The sequence below is a fragment of the Rhipicephalus microplus genome, chromosome X (genome assembly GCF_043290135.1).
Source record: "Rhipicephalus microplus isolate Deutch F79 chromosome X, USDA_Rmic, whole genome shotgun sequence".
Taxonomy (NCBI): domain Eukaryota; kingdom Metazoa; phylum Arthropoda; class Arachnida; order Ixodida; family Ixodidae; genus Rhipicephalus; species Rhipicephalus microplus.
The window spans coordinates 453222028-453243717 of NC_134710.1; the positions used below are offsets into that span (position 1 = coordinate 453222028).

A 21690-nucleotide genomic window follows, 5' to 3' on the forward strand; every position below is an offset into this window, starting at 1 on the left:
AACAAAATCGAAACACAGCAATAAACGAAGCCGCAAGTACAATTCGCCGCCCGCTAGTACGAAGACTAGGCAAATGTGTCTACTACCCATCATTCCCACGGTCGCTGAACGATCGCAGCGCCAGAGTGCCCTTTAGTTAATTTTGAGAAACTCTATGGCCTTGGCCAAGATCGAAACCACGGCCTTCAGGTCAGTAGCTTAGCACCCTTGCCATTGATCTACCAAAGCGAATGAAAGCGACAGACAAAAACTGTAGTTTGGGAGATTTGTAGTTTGTGAAATCAGCAATACAACATCATATGTCTGATCTGATGGCGCACGCCACTTTGGTGGAACCGTGACTACGGTGCTCGGGTACTGACCCGAAGATTGCGGGTTTGAACTCGGCCACGACAGCAGCATTGCGATAAAGCCCGCGTACTTTGTGATGTCATTGTAAAACTAGGAGGTCAAACTCGCTAAATATGAGTAACGCCATAAAGAACGAAAGGGCCAGAGTAGCGCCTCGTAGCATTACTGATAATTACGTCGTGGTTTGTGGATGTAAAATACCAGATATTACTCTTTATAATTTACTTATGTAATCAGAGTAGCTAAGCACCTCAGCATTTCTCTTTCATGACAATTTTTTAGAAACCCCAACAAGAAATTGGGTTAATTTCGAGGTATTAAATGATGCGGGAATTTAGCGGACTGGAGCTACTGAGTTTGCAAAATCATTTTAGTTTTCTGAATGCAGACACACGATGAGTGCACTCACCGCAGATTAAACCGTAGGTGTTCGTCGTTTTGTCGAGATAGAACAGGCACAACAACTGCGGGAACAGCATGACGTACACCACGTCTGCACTGAGACTCCACAATGTGTATACAGACTGCACGCTCAGCGCCATTGTCGTCGTCGCCGTGCCCACCATGCATACAATGGCCCGCGCCACCGTTGCTATTTCTGCTACACTTGCCTGCAAAGATGCCACATGCGAAATGAGACATCATTACAAAAGTTTCAATTCTGTACATAGAACAGCGTGCCTAGAAGGGACAAAAAGCTACAAAAGGCACACGTACACAGCGCTGCCAAGACACTGCTTTTATTGTCACAAGACAGGCAATAAATAAAATCATATAAGCGACGTCACAGCACCAGCATATCAAAACGCCTCTCCTAACAGTTTCTTCACCGGTAAATCAAGAGCTGGGTGCTGGTGTACCGGCAATAAAGCTGATAGTGGGGTCATTTTGCTTTCCTGGAGCTGTAACATCACGCACGTTTTTTTTTTCATTTATTGCCTGTCTCGTGATAATAAACTCATGTTAGACAACGCTGTGCATGCCTGGTGAAATTCTCTTTGTTGTGAAACTTGCAATGAAAAGGGTAAAAAACGTATTTTCACAGCAATGTTCGCGGACAATTGATGCGTGACTAGGTGAGGAGGGGACAAGAAATAAAACTTCAAACCCGCTATTATATTATCTCTTCCTTCAAATAGTCGTATTTTCTGTATATTATTATCATCTTCAGAGCATAGCACCCCTCATCCAGCGGCATACTATCATGAAGGAACAGCCAAGTTGGTGCCACATTGCAGTGCAGTAACCACACCTCAATAGGTGACGTTTACCTTGGTGGGCGTGGGCACCACCCTCGAAAGTTGTATGTCAGGTGTGATTGGACAGTGCGATTGCACTCATTCCACGATCTTGGAATCTCATGAGAACGTACCCTTATGTTGAGCCACCCAGCACAATCGAGGGAGCTTGCCTTGTACAGAGTGTAAATAAACCCTCCGTTAAGTTCGCATTTCTCCGGCCTCAGCTTCTTTGTTTCTGGTCTCTGGTGGCTGAAAGGCCGGTCGCAACAGTGGTGGTGGACAGGACTTCCAGGTGAGGCAGTGGAGCGGACCCACTGAGTCTGCCGCTTTATGTTGCTAGATGGCGAGGCGCTGACTAGCGCTCTGTGGGCGTCACAACATTTTGCGAAAACTGTTCTATGCTTCTCTTTGGCATTCATAATACACCGCTGGGATCCATCTCTAAACCAAAAGTGAAGGCACATTATCCATAGTATGGAGGCATCATCTTTACACTTGCACGTGCACTCAATTTAGTTACATCTGCGTGTGGATGGTACGTTACATTTTTTGTAAAAAGCACGCCTGCCAAAGGGAGGTTTGCTTGTTTTTCATTCAAATGTATGGCCCCTGCCACCTCTGGGGAAATGGCCAAGAATGATGATATGTGGGGCTTAACTTACCAAATACACTGTATGATTGTGAGAGACGCCGTAGTGAAGGGCTTTGGAAATTTATACCACCTGGGGTTTTTAACGTGAACCCAAATGTAAGCACACGGGCCTATAGCATTTTCGCTTCCATGAAAATGCAGCCGCCACAGCCGGGATTCGATGCCGCGGCCTGTGGGGATGGCCAAGAAAGCATACTTGAAAATTTGAAAGGTTATTTGAAGGACTTCAGGTTACTCGATCATGAGCTGTTTTGTGTGTTTTTTTCATCTTCGTTCGCTTGCATTGCCACGTGAATAAATATTCGCACTGAAGAAAGCGCATATACGAAGAACCGTTCCAAGAATATGCGAAATAACCAGTTTATCACATGTGTAGTTCACTACCTCATTAATGTCTTGTTGCCTGTTGGGTTTAGAACTTTTGTCATCTATAAAATGAGAAGGAAGGAAAAAAAGTAAGAAGAGTTTACTTGCGTCGGCGGACAGAATCGGAAAGCCACGGTGTTCGTTTTTTTTACTGTTTTGTGTGTAGAAACCGTCAAGTGTAAAGGCGAAATTCATAGGTGTCTTATCAAACGCGAAGTTGTCTGGCATTGGCATTGCGTCGTATTGGTGCATACGCAAGAGCTACAAAAACAATCACGTGATTACGTGATCGCCGATAATCGCTGCTTCTTCATGACGTCGCTCAGACGCAACTGAAGGTATCTTGAAGGCAGCGCCAAACCACGTTAGGTGCAGCAAGCTTGCGGTGAGTAATGGGGTTGGATGGATACATTGATATGAAACAAGAAGTGGCGTTTCGTCGTTATATATGTACGGAAGAACTCCAAACATTTGTGCGCCACAGAAAGGAGACACACTGTGGTCACCAGTGGTCCACGCAGTGTATATGAGAAAGGGAACACGCGGACGTCAAACGACAATTAAAACGTCTTGTCACAGGTAAAAATAAAGAAAAAAGGATTTAACGAGTCAACGGGTTAACACCGGGCCTGCACGTTGAAGGTTTGCTGGTTAACCATCTGCGCTGAATGCTTGAGTGTGGGGCTTTGCCACATGTATGCGTATTCGTATTACTTCTGAATATACCTAAGTATACACAAAGTGTAGTAAGTGAGCATGCGTGGTCTCGAAGCCCACCTCACTGGTCGGCAAGTCAAGCCTTTGAATAAAGTGTACACATACTCGGTAGTTGAATGCATCACAGGATCTAGATACGACGTTTTCTCTACAGAAATCTTGTGGGGAGGTTAGTGGGAATACAATGTAGGTATAGGCAGCGCTGCAAGGTTAAGGACCAAACATTTGGACTATACACATACAAAGCATACCCCACAAATGAATTTATTGAAACGAAAAAAATCCCAGCATATCGACGGAGTGCATGATGATGAGTGGGGCGAAGCGTTCGTCCGTCCAGCCGTACTTCCGTTTGTGCAACCGCCCGTGCGTTCATCTGTCCGTCCATCTGTCTGTGCATCCGTCTGTCTGTGCGTTCATCCGTTCGTTCGTGCAACCGTCCGTCTGTGCGTCAAACCGCGCGTCCGTCCATACATACGACCGTTCTTCCGTTCATCCAACTGTGCATCCATCCATCCGTCCATATCTCTAGTAAACACTCGAAGTACCGCCATCTCTCATCTTTTCATCATATATTCAGCATATAGAAGGACCGCCATCCAGCGGACATTCCAAGAACTAAACGAGAGGTGGCCTTCGCACACTTTCTAACGGCCTGCGCTTCGAGTCTACTTCCCACCTTTCGCCACCTCTAGTTCACTATATCCACGGCACCGCGCCCCTGCCCACGCTAAACCTTGCTAAAACCAAGGAGGTTACGCCCACTGAGTTTAACGTGGCAACGCTTTCTCGTCACAGTGTTCAAAGTGCGTTCTTCTGACTAGTTTTTTTTTTCAGTAAGCATCAAATTCAAAACAAATTTTATTGGAAAGCAAGCCACCAATACACCTCTCTGTAAGTTATTTCACCAGAAACAACTATCCTTTTATTTATGATTAACGCGCATGGGGTTGCTCCTCGATTGAAAAGGGTGCGCGCGTGCCGCTCCTCTATAGTACGGCTGTAGAAGTGGCTATCTAATACTACGACGACTACTACTACATACATCGCAGACGCATGACCCACGGCATAGGGAGCTTCGCCCCTCAGAACTTAAGAAGAGGTGGATTGACACACAAAGGACAGGGCACTGAATGAAAACCTTGGACGACCCTACCGGGGTAATACCCATGCAGTACATTGGGCAGGTGCCTAAGTAAAAGGCTCTAGGAATACAATTTTTTCTGTAGGCTTTCATTAAAGAGGAATTTCGCTCAACAATGCTTTACTTGTAAATGTCACGCAAAGTTTACAAAAACTACTACTTTGGTGAACAACAAAGGCAGAATTTAAAGAACAATCAATGAAACTAGCATGATGTTCTTAAGTTTGGCACATGCGTAAACTCATTTTAAGTACCCCTCAAGATAGACAAATAAAATATTCAGAAAGATAATAATAATGTTTGAACACTAGGGCTATCTTTTGCACCCGTACGAAGCAAGAAAAACGATAATACTGAGTTTTATGAAAGCATGTGTTTTGCTTATACATTGCACCCCGTTAGAATTTGCCTTCAGTGCCCTCTGTTTCGTTTTCCACCCCATACCCTTCTTGGTTTTTTCGTTTCAATAAATTCAGTTGTTAAATGCGCTTTGTCTGCCTATAGACTATTTTACGGATGGGTTTCAGTGCCATCATAATAGGCTGCTATTCTCTGTGTTTTGCATCTTTCACGACAAAACGAAGAGTGTTACGGTGCATGCCCACGCAATTATATGTTTGGGTTTATGCATTTGATGTTTTATGACCTTTTTAATTTGTGTAACAATGTGCAAAACAAGAAAACATTGGCTTAACAGCCCAAGTTTGCAGTAGTTTGCAGTAAATATGTGTTTTTGGTAAAATAGTCTCTAGTACAGTTTATTTGGGTCTTCACTTTGCAGCGATGTCTTTAACTGCAAGTACCTTCAAAGTCTAGAAACAATTGGTAAATAACGTCATTGTTGACAGTGTAGGGAACTATGCGAACGACGACGAAGCAGCATGAAACGGCAAGCCACAGCGTTTGTGCACGCGCGCGACCCGAGCTTGCGTTTGTTTTGTATTTTCGGCTTGTTGGCGTTCCTCGCTCTTCTGGCGTTCCTCGGCCTTCCTGTAGGTCTGTACGTGAATAAACTGCGCGACATCTGGTGGAGGTGCTGGGAGGCCGCCCTTTCGAAGTCGTCACGGACCACCACGCTCTATGCTGGCTATCATCGCTGAAAGACCCGTCGGGGCGCCTTGGTCGTTGGGCGCTTCGCCTACAGGAATACGACATTCGTGTTGTATACCGATCCGGCCGCAAGCACTCCGACGCTGATGCGCAATCCCGCTCGCCGCTACCGGCTGACCCAACCTCCTAGTCACCTTCTTCAGCTGTCATAACACCAATCGACTTCACAGACATGGCATCGGAACAACGCAAAGATGTGTGGATTTCCCAACTCCTCGCCTTTCTGACTGATCCGCTAGCTAATTTGGTCTCAAGAACTATCCGACGTCAACCCACACATTTTGCTATTCGAGACGACCTACTCTATCGGCGGAATTACACGTCTGAAGGTCGGAGGTGGCTGTTAGTGATACCCAACCACATGCGCTCGGAAATCTGTACTGCTTTCCACAACGACCCGCAAAGCACTCACGATGGCGCTCTCAAAACGTACAACCGTCTACGTCAGCGGTACTACTGGCGCGGCATGTACACATTTGTCCGCAAGTACATACGTGCTTGTACTGCATGCCAGCGACGTAAAGTCCCACCTTAACGCCCTGCCGGTACACTTCAGCCTCTGCCTTGTCCAGCGCGTCCGTTTGACCGCGTCGGTATCGATTTATGCAGACCACTTTTCACGTCGTCTTCTGAAAATAGGTGGAAAATTGTCGGCGTGGACCACCTCACGCGTTATGCGGAGACGGCAGCACTACCCGCAGCAACCACGCAGGAAGTTGCGTTTTTCATCTTGCGCAACTTTGTTCTTCGCCATGGTGCTCCCCGCGAACTTTTGAGCGACCGGGGGCGTGTTTTTTTGTCTGACGCCATTCAAGCGTTGCTCGCTCAGTGCAACATGGTTCATCGCATGACGACAGCATATCACCCGCAGACAAATGGCCTCACAGAATGATTTATTCGCACTCTCCGTGATATGTTGACGATGTACACAGCTTCAGACCACACCAATTGGGACACTGTCCTTCCATTCGTCACGTATGCGTATAACACCGCTACGCACGCGACAACAGGGTTCTCCCCTTTCTTTCTGTTGTACGGACGCGAACCATCGTGCACGCTGGACACTATCCTCCCATACACGCCCGACTCCTCTGAGTACACTGCAATTTCTGATGTCGCCAGGTACGCAGAAGATTGCAGACGATTGTCCCGTTTACTGACAACCGAGGACCAAGGCCACCAAAAGCTACGGCAAGACACCGACCGACATCTCTCTACTTTCACGACTGGTGCTCTCGTTTGGCTCTGGATTCCACCGAGCACTTCGGGCCTTTCGTCGAAATTACTGGCACGATACCACGGGCCCTACCACATTCTCGCCCGTACGTCACCAGTCAATTATGAGATTAAGCCTTTGACACAGTCTCATGACTTACGCTGTCGTGGCCGAGAAATTGTGCATGTGAGTCGCCTGAAGCCGTATTACGACCCCGCTATAGGGACTACGCCTTAAGTCGCCAGGTTGGCTACGCTATTCATCGGGGGCCAATGTAGAGAACTATGCGAACGACGACGAAGCAGCATGAAACGGCAAGCCACAGCGTTGGTGCACGCGCGCGTCCCGAGCTTGCGTTTTTTTTGTATTTTCGGCCTGTTGGCGTTCCTCGCTCTTCTGGCGTTCCTCGGCCTTCCTGTAGGTCTGTACGTGAATAAACTGCGCGAAAACAGGAACGAATCGTTGCTCTGGGTTAAATATGTCCAAAAATTGAAGGAAAAGCAGCTAATGTTTCAGGTAATGCAAGTGATTCAGCCCAGTTACTATAAGACCCACGACAATTACGGTTAACCGACCTCGAACACTGCAGTGTGTTAGGTGCATCCTATGGGCACATCAAGTAAATTAGTGATCGATTAGGTGATGACGCAACTGTTTATAAAAGTACGTGGAAAGCACTAGGTGAACAAAATTCTCACTTATTTACAAAATGAAAATATGGCATATCACTGAACATGTGCACTTACTTTAGTAGGCTGTGCACGCACGTGTGTCACAACCTGTACGCATGTGGACGGTAAGCTATCCGTGTAGTTTAAAAGCGTCATAATAATTTTCAACATATTCATAATAATTGTTGGGGTTTAACGTCATGAAACCTTCATAGGATCATGAGAGACGCTTTAGTGGTGGGCTGCGGAAATTTCGACCTTCTGGGGTTCTTTAACATGCACCTAAGTATAAGCACGTGGACCTCAAACATTTTCGTCTCTATCGAAAGTGTGGCCATGGCGTCCGGGCTTCGATGCCGCTACCTGTGGGTCACCAGCCGAGTACCATAGCCACTGCACCACACGTGCCAGATCGCCACTTATTCAGTGCCTTAAAAATATCTTCAGTATATCACACTAATTTTGTCAACTTCGGTTGACGCAGTGAGCAAGTATAGAAAAACATTTACGCTAAAACATTCTTGTGGAAATCCTTAGGCGAATAATGGTGGGTGTTAGATGTATCGGCGCAGACAACGCTATAACGTTCGACCAAATTTGGCCTTAGATCAGGTTAAGCAGTAACAAAAATGACTACTTCCAGCTGGCATCGTTTCCCATGTTCACATTGAGCCAGAGAGCCAGATACGTCTTTATTTTCCACATTTGTATAGGTGAAAAAAAAGAGCCATTACATTAGTATGCCTACCTGCTCTCGCGAACGAAGTTCATCAGACCAGTGTTCCGGACTGCCCAATGAGCACCTGCAACACTTTCTTCGTTTTTCGGTTCGTATCTTATAAATGGAGACGCTTGCGAGTTCACGCATAGCTACATAGCTAGGAATGTTCAACACCAAAAGTTGCACAGAGATTTCGTTTTCTTTTTTTGTTGCTTAGAATCACATTTTCCAATTGCAACACTGTGACATGCTAAATCACAGTAAATTTAATTTCTAATCGAGTTTTCACGTTACTTTTTCTCTTTTCCTGAACATCCGCCCCATCTTCATTTCAATTGGCCATGCGGCCTCCGCCATGTAGGGCTCGTGCATCCTGGGCGGCTGGCAGAAATTATTGCTTACCGGTGCTCCAGCTCACTGTAAAGCTTACCCAGCCACCAGCGATGACACTGAAATCTTCTAGAAAACTGCCGACGCGCTTTACCGCTGGTGAAATCGCTCGTGATGCTGTTATCGTCCCTATTAGTGTTGGCTGAAACTGCTTGTACTTTGTCTTATTCTGGACACATATTTGCCCAAATGACGAATGTGATATTGAACATGCCGGCAGCTGCTTTCGTCAACTTGTATGACTCTGCGAAAGTATGAGTAAATGCGCATGTGTAAGATTTCGCTAATTTGAACTTTCGCAAGCTCTAATTACGCAACGTATTTTCCAAACATATTTTACGAGAACAATTAGCAGAGAGAGCAATCGCAATTGATGCGCAGACGTAAGGATAGATTCGCATGACATATAAGCACAGTGTCAGCTTTGTGCTGCAAAGTCGACGAGGTACTTGAAATGGGCAATTTGGGCGCCTTCTGAAAGGCACTGTCAATGGCACCTGCCATTTTCTTTTACGACGAATATATTTGGATAGTGAAGTTAATGATGAATAGAATGTTTACACTTCCAAATGGTAAGAAGTGGGCGTCCATCTTAGAGGTTTAACCGGCTTGTCAATGTAGTTGTTACGTCCTCACGCGAGCACTCACTAGACCACGTCCACCACCGACTTCAGAAAATATCACCAGGATTGTCCGTCTAGAACTTGACGTCGTGTAAATCGTAGTGCCCCAGAAGTCACTGTCTAATCTCTGTCTCGCAGAAAGCTTGAGCGTACAAATGCGATAGCACCAGATCGAAATTTTATACAATTCAAGACTAGCAGTTGTATGCGTTATCATGCAATGCACTGCGGCGAGTGGAGAGCCCTTTGTGCTTTTCATCACTGCATCGCAAAGCGAGTGGTCCGAACCGCACAGAAAGGCGTGAGGCGGGTTCTGATCCCTGTGAATACAAAAGTGCGCAACCAGGCCCGTCCGAGCCATGTATAAAGCCTCCCGGAGACGCGCATCTTCCACTACCAAGTTTTTCGCGCGACGAAAGAGGGCCAGCGCTTCTTCTCACCTCTTGAGCCGCTTTTGTCGGCGGCTCTTGAACGCTTTCATTTTCAAATAAAATAGTAAACGCGCACGGGCCGATGCTATATATATCGGCTTCATACGAAACCTTGTGGGCACGCCGATGGCCAACATGCTTTGAGAATTTTATCAAAATGGATGTCGCAATAACAAATATAGTAATAGTAATTGTTGGGGTTTCATGTCTAAAAGTGCGATAGGACTATGAAACATGCCGTAGTGGAGAACTTTAGAAATTTTACCACCCGGACTTCTTGAACGCGCACCTAAGTGCAACTGCAGGGGACTCGAGTATTTTCACATCCATTGAGAATGCGGCTACCGCTACGGGGATTCAATCCCACGACCTTAAATCAGCAGTCGAGCATCATTACCACTAGGCGACTGAAGTCCGTACAATAAAAAAAAAGTGGAGAAGTTCACGTTAGCTGTGTAAAGCTCAAGAAATAGCGAAGTTGGTTGAAGCTTAACGTGGCCTCTAGGTGCTTTCTTCGCTAGACAATGTAGAGTAGAAGTACCGCCTGTCACGGATTATGCACCGATGCCCAGACCGCAGCGTGGAACTAGTAAGAAAGTGCTGGCTCGGGCTCCCCCTGTAGGAGCGCTCGCCTTTTGTCGCTAGTACTCGGCTCGCGCCACGCCGGAAACTCGGCCATTTAGCAACCTTGCTTACTGTCTCTATTGGCGCGTGATGAAAAACAACACGAAGGGTTTTTTTCTGGACACTGAACGTTTTAGCTCAATTTTTTAGTGATTCGTTCTTTCAAAAAGAGTAAAGAATATACAAGGGTTCGTACCATTGAACACAAGTAAATAGCGAACATGTGTCTATTCGCACCGTTTCCAGCGGTAACACTCCTGTCAACTTGGCCCTTTTAAGTGACTTGGCCGCAACACAAAACTACACTGTATCTAAATACTTGCTGGTAATTTACTTACTGTTGGCCTGAGAATCTTATAGTAAAAGTTTTTGGTGATGAGAGACGAGGCGCTGAGCACAGACGAGTCGGCAGATGACATTACAGCCGAAGTGATGGCACCAAGACCGAGAACTGATACAAACGATGGTGCCAGAAAACGCATTGCGAAAGGAAGTACGGCGCTTATGTCGTCCCCACGGAGCCTGTGAGACCCCGCGTAGCCCAAGGCAGTGAAATCTGCGAGAAACGAAAACAAACAAAATTTGCGACCGGAAGCGATTCCGCAGTTGTAAATAAACTTGACATGTTCACAGTGTGTCTCAGAATACTCAGTTCATTTTATTGCAGTACTACGGCACGTAGACAAGGTGATCAATGTCGTGTTATTTTCTAGAGTATAAACATTGTTCAAGAAGCGTCGGCTGTGAATTTTTGTATTTAAGGTCCGATATATTCCGATGTAACGTCGACGCGCGCGCACGCTCTATGCAGCGACGCTACACTGCAGTGGCAAGAATAGGGAAGTGTGATGAACGTGCCAGCTAGCACGTAACGCCTTAGGAGGAAACCGCCCGGTGGCGCTGGCACACGTTTGCACGTGTGCCAGCGCCACCTGGCGAAAGATAATGTTCTGCGGTAATGAGGGAGATAGGTTAGATTTTAGATTCAGTAAGGAAAAATCAGCAGTCATGATTTTTAATGACAGCGAAGGTAGTGAGCTTAGAATACAGGAGGTCACGCTAGAGATAACAGATAAATACAAATATCTGGGCGTATGGATAAGCAATGGGACCGAGTATCTGAGGGAACACGAAATATACGTGACGACTAAAGGTAACAGGAATGCAGCAGTCATGAAAAATAGGGCACTGTGGAATTACAATAGGTATGATGTTGTGAGAGGAATACGGAAAGGGGTCATGGTTCCTGGGCTGACGTTCGGCAATGCGGTCTTGTGCATGAGATCAGAAGTTCAAGCAAGATTAGAAATTAAGCAACGTGGAATAGGTAGGCTTGCTTTAGGAGCTCACGTGAATACACCAAATCAGGGAGTACAAGGTGATATGGGATGGACATCATTTGAGGGCAGGGAAGCTAGCAGCAAGATAAAATTTGAGAAGCGATTGAGAGAAATGGGGGGAGAGCGTTGGGCTAGGAAGGTTTTCAGCTACTTGTACATGAAGAATGTCGATACAAAATGGAGGAAGCGAACCAGGAAGTTGACTGGTAAATACTTAGAAAACAGCAGGTGGCCAAACCAAAAAGAACTATCGGTTAAGAAGAAAGTGAAGGAAACGGAGACTGACATGTGGAGAATGGGCATGATTAAGAAGTCCGTACTAGAGATCTATCGAACTTTTAAGCAGGAAATTGCCAAGGAAAGGATCTATGATAATACTCGGGGTAGTTCTCTACAGTTTGAGGCCAGGACGGGAGCTCTGCGAACCAAGACATATCGGGCCAAATACGAAGGGGTAGACACAGTATGCAGTGCGTGTGGAGAGGAAGAAGAAACTGCCGAACACTTGATAATGTTCTGTAAAGGGCTTCACCCTATAGTTCAGGATGATGGTGCAGACTTTTCAAAGTACTGGGGTTTCGGGACCGGAGGGCAAAATAAACTTTAGGCGGGTAGACTTAACTAGAAGGAGGTTATCTGATTGGTGGCTAAAATCATGGCACGAGTGAAAATTAAATTAAACTCATCACTGCAAAGTATGAATCCTCAAATGCACTTTTTAAGGAAAAAAAATAAATATAGTTTTGGGTTCATTAAATATTACGGCTTGGTGGCGCTAGCCACCGCCCGATCTAATGGGTACAGCCATATCCATCTATCCATTCAACGTGTGACAACGAAGGTAGTGAGCTTAGAATACAGGACGTCACGCTAGAGATAACAGATAAATACAAATATCTGGGCGTATGGATAAGCAATGGGACCGAGTATCTGAGGGAACACGAAATATACGTGACGACTAAAGGTAACAGGAATGCAGCAGTCATGAAAAATAGGGCACTGTGGAATTACAATAGGTATGATGTTGTGAGAGGAATACGGAAAGGGGTCATGGTTCCTGGGCTGACGTTCGGCAATGCGGTCTTGTGCATGAGATCAGAAGTTCAAGCAAGATTAGAAATTAAGCAACGTGGAATATGTAGGCTTGCTTTAGGAGCTCACGGGAATACACCAAATCAGGGAGTACAAGGTGATATGGGATGGACATCATTTGAGGGCAGGGAAGCTAGCAGCAAGATAAAATGTGAGAAGCGATTGAGAGAAATGGGGGAAGAGCGTTGGGCTAGGAAGGTTTTCAACTACTTGTACATGAAGAATGTCGATACAAAATGGAGGAAGCGAACCAGGAAGTTGACTGGTAAATACTTAGAAAACAGCAGGTGGCCAAACCAAGAAGAACTTTCGGTTAAGAAGAAAGTGAAGGAAACGGAGACTGACATGTGGAGAATGGGCATGATTAAGAAGTCCGCACTAGAGATCTATCAAACTTTTAAGCAGGAAATTGCCAAGGAAAGGATCTATGATAATCTCGGGGTAGTTCCATCTGTTTGAGGCCAGGACGGGAGTACTGCGAACAAAGACATATCGGGCCAAATACGAAGGGGTAGACACAGTATGCAGTGCGTGTGGAGAGGAAGAAGAAACTGCCGAACACTTGATAATGTTCTGTAAAGGGCTTCACCCTATAGTTCAGGGTGATGGCGCAGAGTTTTTCAAAGCACTGGGGTATAGGAACAGGGAGGGCAAAATAGACTTTAGGCGGGTAGACTTAACTGGAAAGAGGTTATCTGATTGGTGGCTAAAGTCAAGGCACGAGTGAAAATTAAACCCTTAACTGCAAAGTACGAATTCTCAACCTCACTATTTAAAGGGGAAAAAAGATAAATCTAATAGTTAGTTCACTAAGCTTTACGGCTTGGTGGCGTTAGCCGCCGCCAGATTTAAAGGGTGTAGCCACATCTATCCATCCATCCATCCACGTCACCCAATTTGGCGATGCGCTGCGCAGAGACAGGAATCAATCACACGCGCGGGTAGTGTGAAACATATAATATACATGTTGTTGCTCATGCACTGCCTCATATGGCAACCGAGCAAATATGTTAATTAGCTTCTGGAATAACAGGATACATGCGCGGGTGCGCGACTGAACTGAAATATCAACAGGGTGCCGATAGTGAGCGTGTGACGGCACTGAAACATTTTGTCGATGTGAAGTTGTATAAGAGTGGAACGATCAACTCAGTTGTGAGCCATTGCTTGCAACACTTTCCAAGGCGAACCATCATTTCCTGAAGCACTGATCTGTAAATAAAGCTCCATCATTCGTAACATCCATGGCTCGCTATAGCTACTTCTGCTAGCACATTATCAAACTCAGAGACGAGAATCACGAGCCGTATCAGAATAAAAAACATTTTATTTTCTGCACACTCGTCATACAACACGCTTCTGAGTAGTCACTCACTAACTGTTTACAACAATGCATTCTTAATAGTTGGTCGCACATCTTTTTTTTACCCCAAGAAAAAAATTTTAATGTTCACAAGCGCACCACGGAACATTGTTTCTTTTGGGATGCAAGCCTGGATGACGCGCCTGAGCTTCAGGTGTAAGTCCTCCTTTCACGGGAAGATGCTCGCTCCTTGTGGAGTGCCTTTGTATAAAAACGCAGATGGGTTGGGTGAATAGATGAATTTTATTTGGTCCTTCGGAACGTGCTTTAGCACGTTGCGGGCCACTCCCACGTAGGGACAGAAAGACGTAGTCTCTGTGCTGTATCGTGGGCCCGGTGGACTGGTTTGAGTCCGAAGCTTGTAATAGCACTCGCCCATTTGGAAGGCCTGATGACTTCCTCACAGCGCGAGGGGCACCGCCACAGAATATTTTCCAAGTTAGCTATATCGTCGAAGAAGATACATGTATTAGTTGATTGCATTTCTTGATAAATTTTGTTCGAGCCGAGAAAACTTGGTCAAATTGGTGAGGCTCGGGCCATTTTGCGTGCAGGCCAGTGTTAAATTTTTTTCGAAGCAGGATTCAAGCTCTTCCAAGCTGTCACTGCGAAGCTTGTACGTTGTAGCTAAACCACTTTGAAACCGTGATTTCAAAGGCGTCTACAAATGCGAAGAGTTTCTCCGAAAAGCCTACCCATTGTTGTAGTCACCTGGCAGGCGGGTGCTAAATCTACCCTATACATTGAGTAGGCGGCGGGGCACTCTTTTAGTCACGTAAAGGGGGGCGCAAAATGTGCCTCATACACTATTTTATTATGAATGGGGGGCGCTGCAATGAACCTTCGCCACCCCCCACCCCATCTGAACGGGAATCCTGCGCACGCCTATGGGCCTACCCCTTTCAATGCAGACAATTTTGCCATTCACAGTGTGATCGAAATGCCTGGAGATGAACCGCTCGTCGAAGTGCAGCTCACACACTGCCGAGTTTTCTTGAAGCAGTTTGTTTGCGCAGTGGCGGAGAGCGATTCCGCGCGCTGACAGAGCTTCGCCCTTTGGGAATGCCGAACAATGCATGGTTGTTTTTAGCTGGCTTGTAGCCTGACGTGCACCCCGGGATGAAGCAATGGCTTTGTTTTTGCGCCATGAGAAAGCTACCGCACAAAAAAAAACGAGAACGAAAGTGCCCAACGAAACTGTGAGAACCGTGTAAACAACGTATAAACGACTGAACCCCCCCCCCCCCCAACGTGGCTGCTCCTGAGAGCGCTCCACAGGCGTCGCTTGCCGCTCATCACACTTCCCTATTCTAGCCACTGTCGGTACACTAGCGAATCTTGAGCACTCTATTGGCGGCGAGATCGGCCGATAGGTGGCAGAATGTCCCGAGAAAGTGTGGATAGGCGGTCGGCGGCGTGTTTAGAAATACACGCAGCGGCCCTACTTTGCATGTGGTCTGAGCGAATTGACGGCAGATAGATAAAATGCGTTGACTAAAGTTTACTGTTGATATCTACGCTCTTCTAGACTGAATCGGCGCACAACGCCTATGCAACATTAACATTACCCGCCAGTGAAACGCATTTTGCCTTTCATAGGGATACCCGCCCTGGATGACTATCTTCACGCTTTCGCATTAAATCACGTCTTTTCTGTATTGTTTGTGCGTGGTTAGCTTGTGTTCCACTTGCTACGCACTGCTGTAGCGTGACCTAACTACTTATTTACATCGCTTTCGTCTGCATACTACAAAAAAGAGAAAAAGCAAGATCATAAAAAAGCCGCATATCTGTGCGATTCGTTTAGTGCCACCATTCGCGATTTATACGCATATCATTTTTTTCCTTTCTCATTCTGTTAACCACGAAATGTGGGAGAGTCAACAATTCTAGTCAGGAAAGCTTAGTGGCTGACGACGCTTCGCACTACACTCCGTTTACCACGTGTACGCACATGTTCTTGCGCCCGTAAACGTCTTATAGAAGTGATCAGCAGAAAGATTTTATCGATGAATAACGTGCATAACGGTGCTACAAAAAACTTTAGGCCTGGTTAAACAAGAAGCACTTGATGTGGCTATATTAATGACAACACATGCATAGAGTGCTCGTTTTTTTTCGTCGATGTTTTTAACTACTGGTAAAGTGCGATTATGGTTCGACGTAGGGTCGACGCACGCAGGCACTGTGTTGATGATACACTGTATATTGGTGAAAACAGATTATAAGTCAACGCACTGCCACAGCCAACGTATATCTAGACTCGGCCAATGTGATCCGACGCATGTCACGTTTGCCAACGCTCCAATAATATCGCACTATAAACGCGCTTTACGTGAGTGGGGCTTGTACCCCAGTGAGGAAGAGCGAGGCTAGCATCTATAGTGGTAGCTGGCCCCCCTAAAAAACTTCCCTCGCTTGGTTTGAGAGTAGTGCAGCACGGCTGCTTGAGCGTTGCTAGAGTGTACTGTAGCAAAGCGAGGAGAGGCTAACGCTAGTGTATCCACTGTTCCTTCAAAATCCCAGTCACTAGGTGCGAGAGTAGTGCAGCTCAGCAGTGTACCTAGAACGTACACTAATCAGCCGAAAGTAAGCTAGTCTAGCGCTGCCGACTACAGCATACACATACGTTTTGTTGGCATTTAGGTTTTTCGTAACAGCAGCTGTCGGAAGTCTGCTGAGCAATGTAAAATAAAGAGAAGCCGTAAAATGACTTTATCAGGCAAAGAACCAGTGGATGACAAGTCTACTTCGTCGATCGAGAAACGGTCTTCATGAGAAGCCGGCGAGAAGAAATGGGAAAGGCCAACAATATTTTCAAGTTTGATGTCCACTCCGATGCACCCATAGGCATAAAAGTTCCAAAATTATTTATGCAACTGTCAATTTATTGAAACAGCTGCTGAATCGGCGCGAATAACGTGTATTTTGTGGTCATTTCATGGGCACACAGATTCATGTTATTTTTATATCAACATCTGTGAACTCGCATGCACATACTACACAGAATGCAGCCATATGTGAAAGCTTCACTGATATGATTCACTTTCAACTTTATCGGCTACACTTCATAGTAATCCACAATTTAAACTTGTTGGGTAACATCATGCAATGAAGGTATGCACTAAGTGGTGGAAGTATGCACCACAGACAGGGTGGTCCCTATCCCCCCTCCCCACCCCAGCTTTCACCCTAGCTGTTCTCAGCTTGGGTGAAACCTCAGCTTTCACCCAAATCTGTTCAAACTATTGTGCTTTTTGCTATTCCTTTTAATGGAAAATGTAAAGTTAGCTTTTCTAAAGCTCTGAATTCACCTGCTGTGTTTGTTATAAGTAAAATATTTGTCCTCAGCACGCTACTGAATCAGTGCCTATAAATTCCTGAATGATAGTTTTTTAACGCCTATTTATGCCTAAATGGCAGTTTTTAGAGCCTATTATAGACCCCTAAAACATTTTTTTTCGTGCCTCTAAAGTTCCGGTCTCTACTGATAATCATATCGTGGTTTTAACACAAACTTAGCAAATATTGTTCTAGTTACACTTCACAAAAAATAAAGCAACCAGATATTACAAAGTAGTTAGAAAAATTCACCATTCCCCTCACCTCAATCTATGGACTCAAGTTACAATATTCCAGAATGACCTCTATCAGTTATCATTAACAATGCTCACTTAACATAACAAGGCATCAATTAAAACATGATATGCAAGTCTGGAGCACAGCTCACTCAGTAGATCTTGAAAAAACTAAATATGCATTAAAGAGCTTAGTAAGTAGCACTGACACATTCAGAAATGTGCTCTGTAGTTGAACCGAAATTCAGCTCCAACAGCAGAAAAAAACACTTTCCAGATAAGTTGTGTCCAGGCGGAAACAAAAAAATAATGCTGTCAGTTTCCTCATCAAATAAGAATACCAAAATTTTAGTAACTAAAATAAGCGGGTATGTCTGCATTTGAACGTTGAAAGCAGGCGTGTTTTTACACAGTCCCACTTGAAAAAATTCTTTGAGCATGTTTGTTTCTAGATATCACGTTCCAAAGTTTAACTTTGCTTTTCGTGATTACACATGCAAGGCAGTGAGGATCAGCAAAATATTACTCCCCAGTGGGACGAGCAGCCAGTTCTTGCTTTCGCCAGCCAAAAGTAAAAGGGCAGCCATTATTATAATGTTCACCAATGCCTTTGACTTATGATGAGAATAAATGCATCAATCACATCAGGGAGTCTGTCCTAGTTCTCACTCTCCTGCATACATAATGATTCAAGCCACAACTAAACTTTCCAGCAGGATATCTGAGCCCAAGCATGCTAGAATTCTTACAAGTGAAGTTATATAGAAATGTGATTCGCTGAAATAACTAACACATACGTGACCGCCTGCGGCGGTCACCAATAGATTCATTAATCAATCTTAGTCAATGGCACCGCAGACAATGATAATTAATATCTCAAGTTGCGTCTCCCTGGACACATTGCATGCTGTCGTCAAAGAAGGCTTTTACACACATAACTTACAGCGCTGACTTCTTTTTTATGGAAAAAACAAAAGGGTTATATTTGAACATCCTGAACATGCGTGCTCCTTGAATACAGCAACCAGGTGGTTCTGTGAAGTTCCCTTTTCACAGAAAACAGAAAAAATGTACAGCTGCTGTGCACCAGCAGCCAAGTTTTCCATGAGCCAGCATTGATGACAGGCTAGTCCGGATGTCTTCCACACTCTTCGTACAACGAGCATGCAAAGGCTGCGATGAAAAAAAAAACGATTTAGTAAAATGTGTCGGTTAGTAAAGCTTTGTTTGGCAGTTGTTTAGAATGACCAGGAATGATGTGTCTTTAAAAAGCAGGACGTACGAAAACCGGACATGTTACAAGAAAAGCTTCCTCAATGTTTTTGGTGAAGCCAGCCGCAACTTTAAAAAAGAATATGCAATTTCCGCATTACAGGTATGTCATAAATATGCTTGAATAGCGCTCCTGCATAGTGGGTGTACATGCCAATTTAGGGATATGACAGCACATACATGACGGTATGCAATTTTATCAAGGATTCATTGCAGGTAACAAATGAAATTAAATTCTGAATATTATTTTGAACACAGCTAATGTAGCTTTTTTCCGGCGGCTTACATTGTGACTATTATGCCTACATTATCAGAAATTGGTTTCCCTAAATTATTATTGTTTGCTGCTAAATAATGGCCATTAGTTTCAATAATTCTGGTTGGCTAAATAGGCAGTACCCCTCACATACCTCTTATCACAGGCTGTGTTATGAATGTATGAAAAAAAAGTGGAAATGCTACGACATACCATCCTAACTAAGCATGCAAGCTTCTGCAACAATCTCCAGTAACCAGAATACCGGAAGCTATTGGCTGGAATTTAGCAATACACAATAAACATTATGTAAGACTAATTGCCGACATATATTTGCTTCAATGCAAACAGCTTAGGTACATTCAGTCTATATTCATGATTCTCAGATAAGTATAATGTCTAATTTACATTTAAACAGTAACACGTGCATGCTTTATGTATGCATATTGTGATGTAAAACACTATCACAAGTTTTGAGTGACAAATAAAATTTTGTTTCTGCGAACACCAGACTTCCCTTCTACAACTGTAGTGCATGCCTAGAGAATTTACTTGAGCTTGTCATCTGATGTGAAACCAATTAAAACCACACACTGGCCATGAATGAAAGCAAAGAAAAGCATGGCGTTTTGGCCTCTGTACAGGAGCCCTGCTCACAGGTGACTAATATGCTTTTATTTGTGGTCAGTGTGAGGTTTTTAATTCTTTTCATGTATGTTCCTGACCAGATGAGTTCGAACTTGTCATCTATTAGAAAATTTCATTGCAGATGGTGGTCTAAACTGTTCTTGTTGTTTGTACATGTAAAAGTGTTTGGCAAAGTTTGAACACCATGGTCGGGCGAGGCGCACACAATATTTAATAAACCAAAACAAAAGAACGAAATCCAAGCATAGTGAAAACAAGCTGAATAAAATCAAATGTGCTCAATTGCATGCACTAATGATGGAATTAGGACTCGCACAGTTAAGATACAGTGATTCGGCCACAATTAGCCATCGAAGATTTGCTCGAAAATACAGTTCAATTTTAACAAATGGCTCAGAATTCAAGAGTTCTAGCTGAATCGGGCAACTTACGTTGAGAGTGTATGCTGTAAGCTCGGATTTGACTAAACGGGCAGCATGACTACCTAAACGTAAGTGCAAGCTTTGTGAGCCCTACCTAAGACTAAGCAACATGCTGCACGCGAACACAACTCGAGTTGTACGGTAGTTCAAAGATGCTTGCCAGCACGGTTGCTTACAGCTGCATACGTTCAGCTACCCGCCAGAATTCATGATAGCAATTAAAAAGGACGTGCAAATTATGAAACTGTCTTAGACAGGTTCACTTCCATAGCACTCAATATGAACAGGCGTGCAAAAAAGAAACAGATCCAAGCACACGCACCCTAGACGTGATCGACGCTTAGAGCTAACAAACGCCGTCTTTGCCCAAGAATTATCTAACTAAAATAGCAGTCCATCGCGCACAAGCCCCCTTCCAACACCATGGCCAACAGGGGCGGGCGCCGCCATTAACTCTGCTCAAAACTTCCGCCGAATTCACGCTGTGCACACATAAACACTGAACCATGCTTCAATCAAAAGACAAAGCTCGCCCGCTCTTCACTTCGCGCAAAGTTGCCTTCATCCTGACGACACGATACACACAAACAGGTTCGTTACGTTAACAAAATGCCCTTATCGTCCACATGTTACGAAAAACGTAGCACTAACAAAGCGCTTACAGCAGGAATGTGGTACATACCTGGCGAGTGCTCTACAATACGACGCCACACGTCCTCGCTTGAGTATAGCTCATTTTTGCAATAAGCAGCACCAGCAGAACACAAAAAACAAACACGGAGCGCAAGCACACGTCAAAACACGGCAAAAATTCACGCAAAACCGACCCCTGCGAACCACCACAGGGGCCCCACTTGCACAAATATAGTTGCTAAAAAAGGTTTTCGTGATGCTGTGAACGGGCGCTTTCCCACGCGGTGGCGAAGAAACAAATTATATGCACCGTGACGTGGCGCTGCCTGTTGCTGGTGCGCTGGCGAGCGGCGGGGAAGGTTGACGACGGGGTGCAGCTGGCGGCAGTACCTGTCGCATAACTCCTTCCCGGGACACTCATTTCAACCGTAGATATTATCACTAATTATCTTCTCATCATAGACTCGGAAACGTAAATGCCGCGCGCCAGCGAGCGGTCGCGTCCTCCGGCGGCTGTATCGTAAAATCTTTCAGCTTTTCCACCTCGTTCACGACTTAGAAGTGTGGCAGCTTGGGCTAGTTGATTTGACATGACGATAGTTATAGCACGAGAACAGAACAACGACAAAGAGACAAGAGTCGTGTCGTTCGTGTCTCTTTGTCGCCGTTCTGTTCTCGCACGTTGCAAAATTCGCGAGCTTAACTTTTTAGTTTTTTCCCTAAAATTGAAAAAAATACTTTGCGCTGTAAGTATTTGCTTGACATATATTTACGTTATGTTATTTATATTTAAATGCAATATATATATATATATATATATATGTATATA

General features: G+C 44.9%; 1 protein-coding gene across 2 annotated transcripts in view; it reads right to left on the minus strand.

The window, feature by feature from the left end:
- The window catches only part of LOC119161687 (uncharacterized), a 117821-nt gene extending 96739 nt beyond the window's left edge, over window positions 1–21082 (minus strand). For both annotated transcript variants that reach the window (XM_075880626.1, XM_075880625.1), the window contains exons 1-4: window positions 20911–21082; window positions 18574–18803; window positions 10596–10813; window positions 761–962 (exon numbers count right to left, since the gene is read on the minus strand). In XM_075880626.1, coding sequence (XP_075736741.1) covers window positions 761–962; window positions 10596–10739 — 346 coding nt within the window. In that variant the 5' untranslated portion in view covers window positions 10740–10813; window positions 18574–18803; window positions 20911–21082. The remainder of the gene's footprint in view (window positions 1–760; window positions 963–10595; window positions 10814–18573; window positions 18804–20910) is intronic.
- Between the last annotated feature and the right edge of the window lie 608 nt (window positions 21083–21690).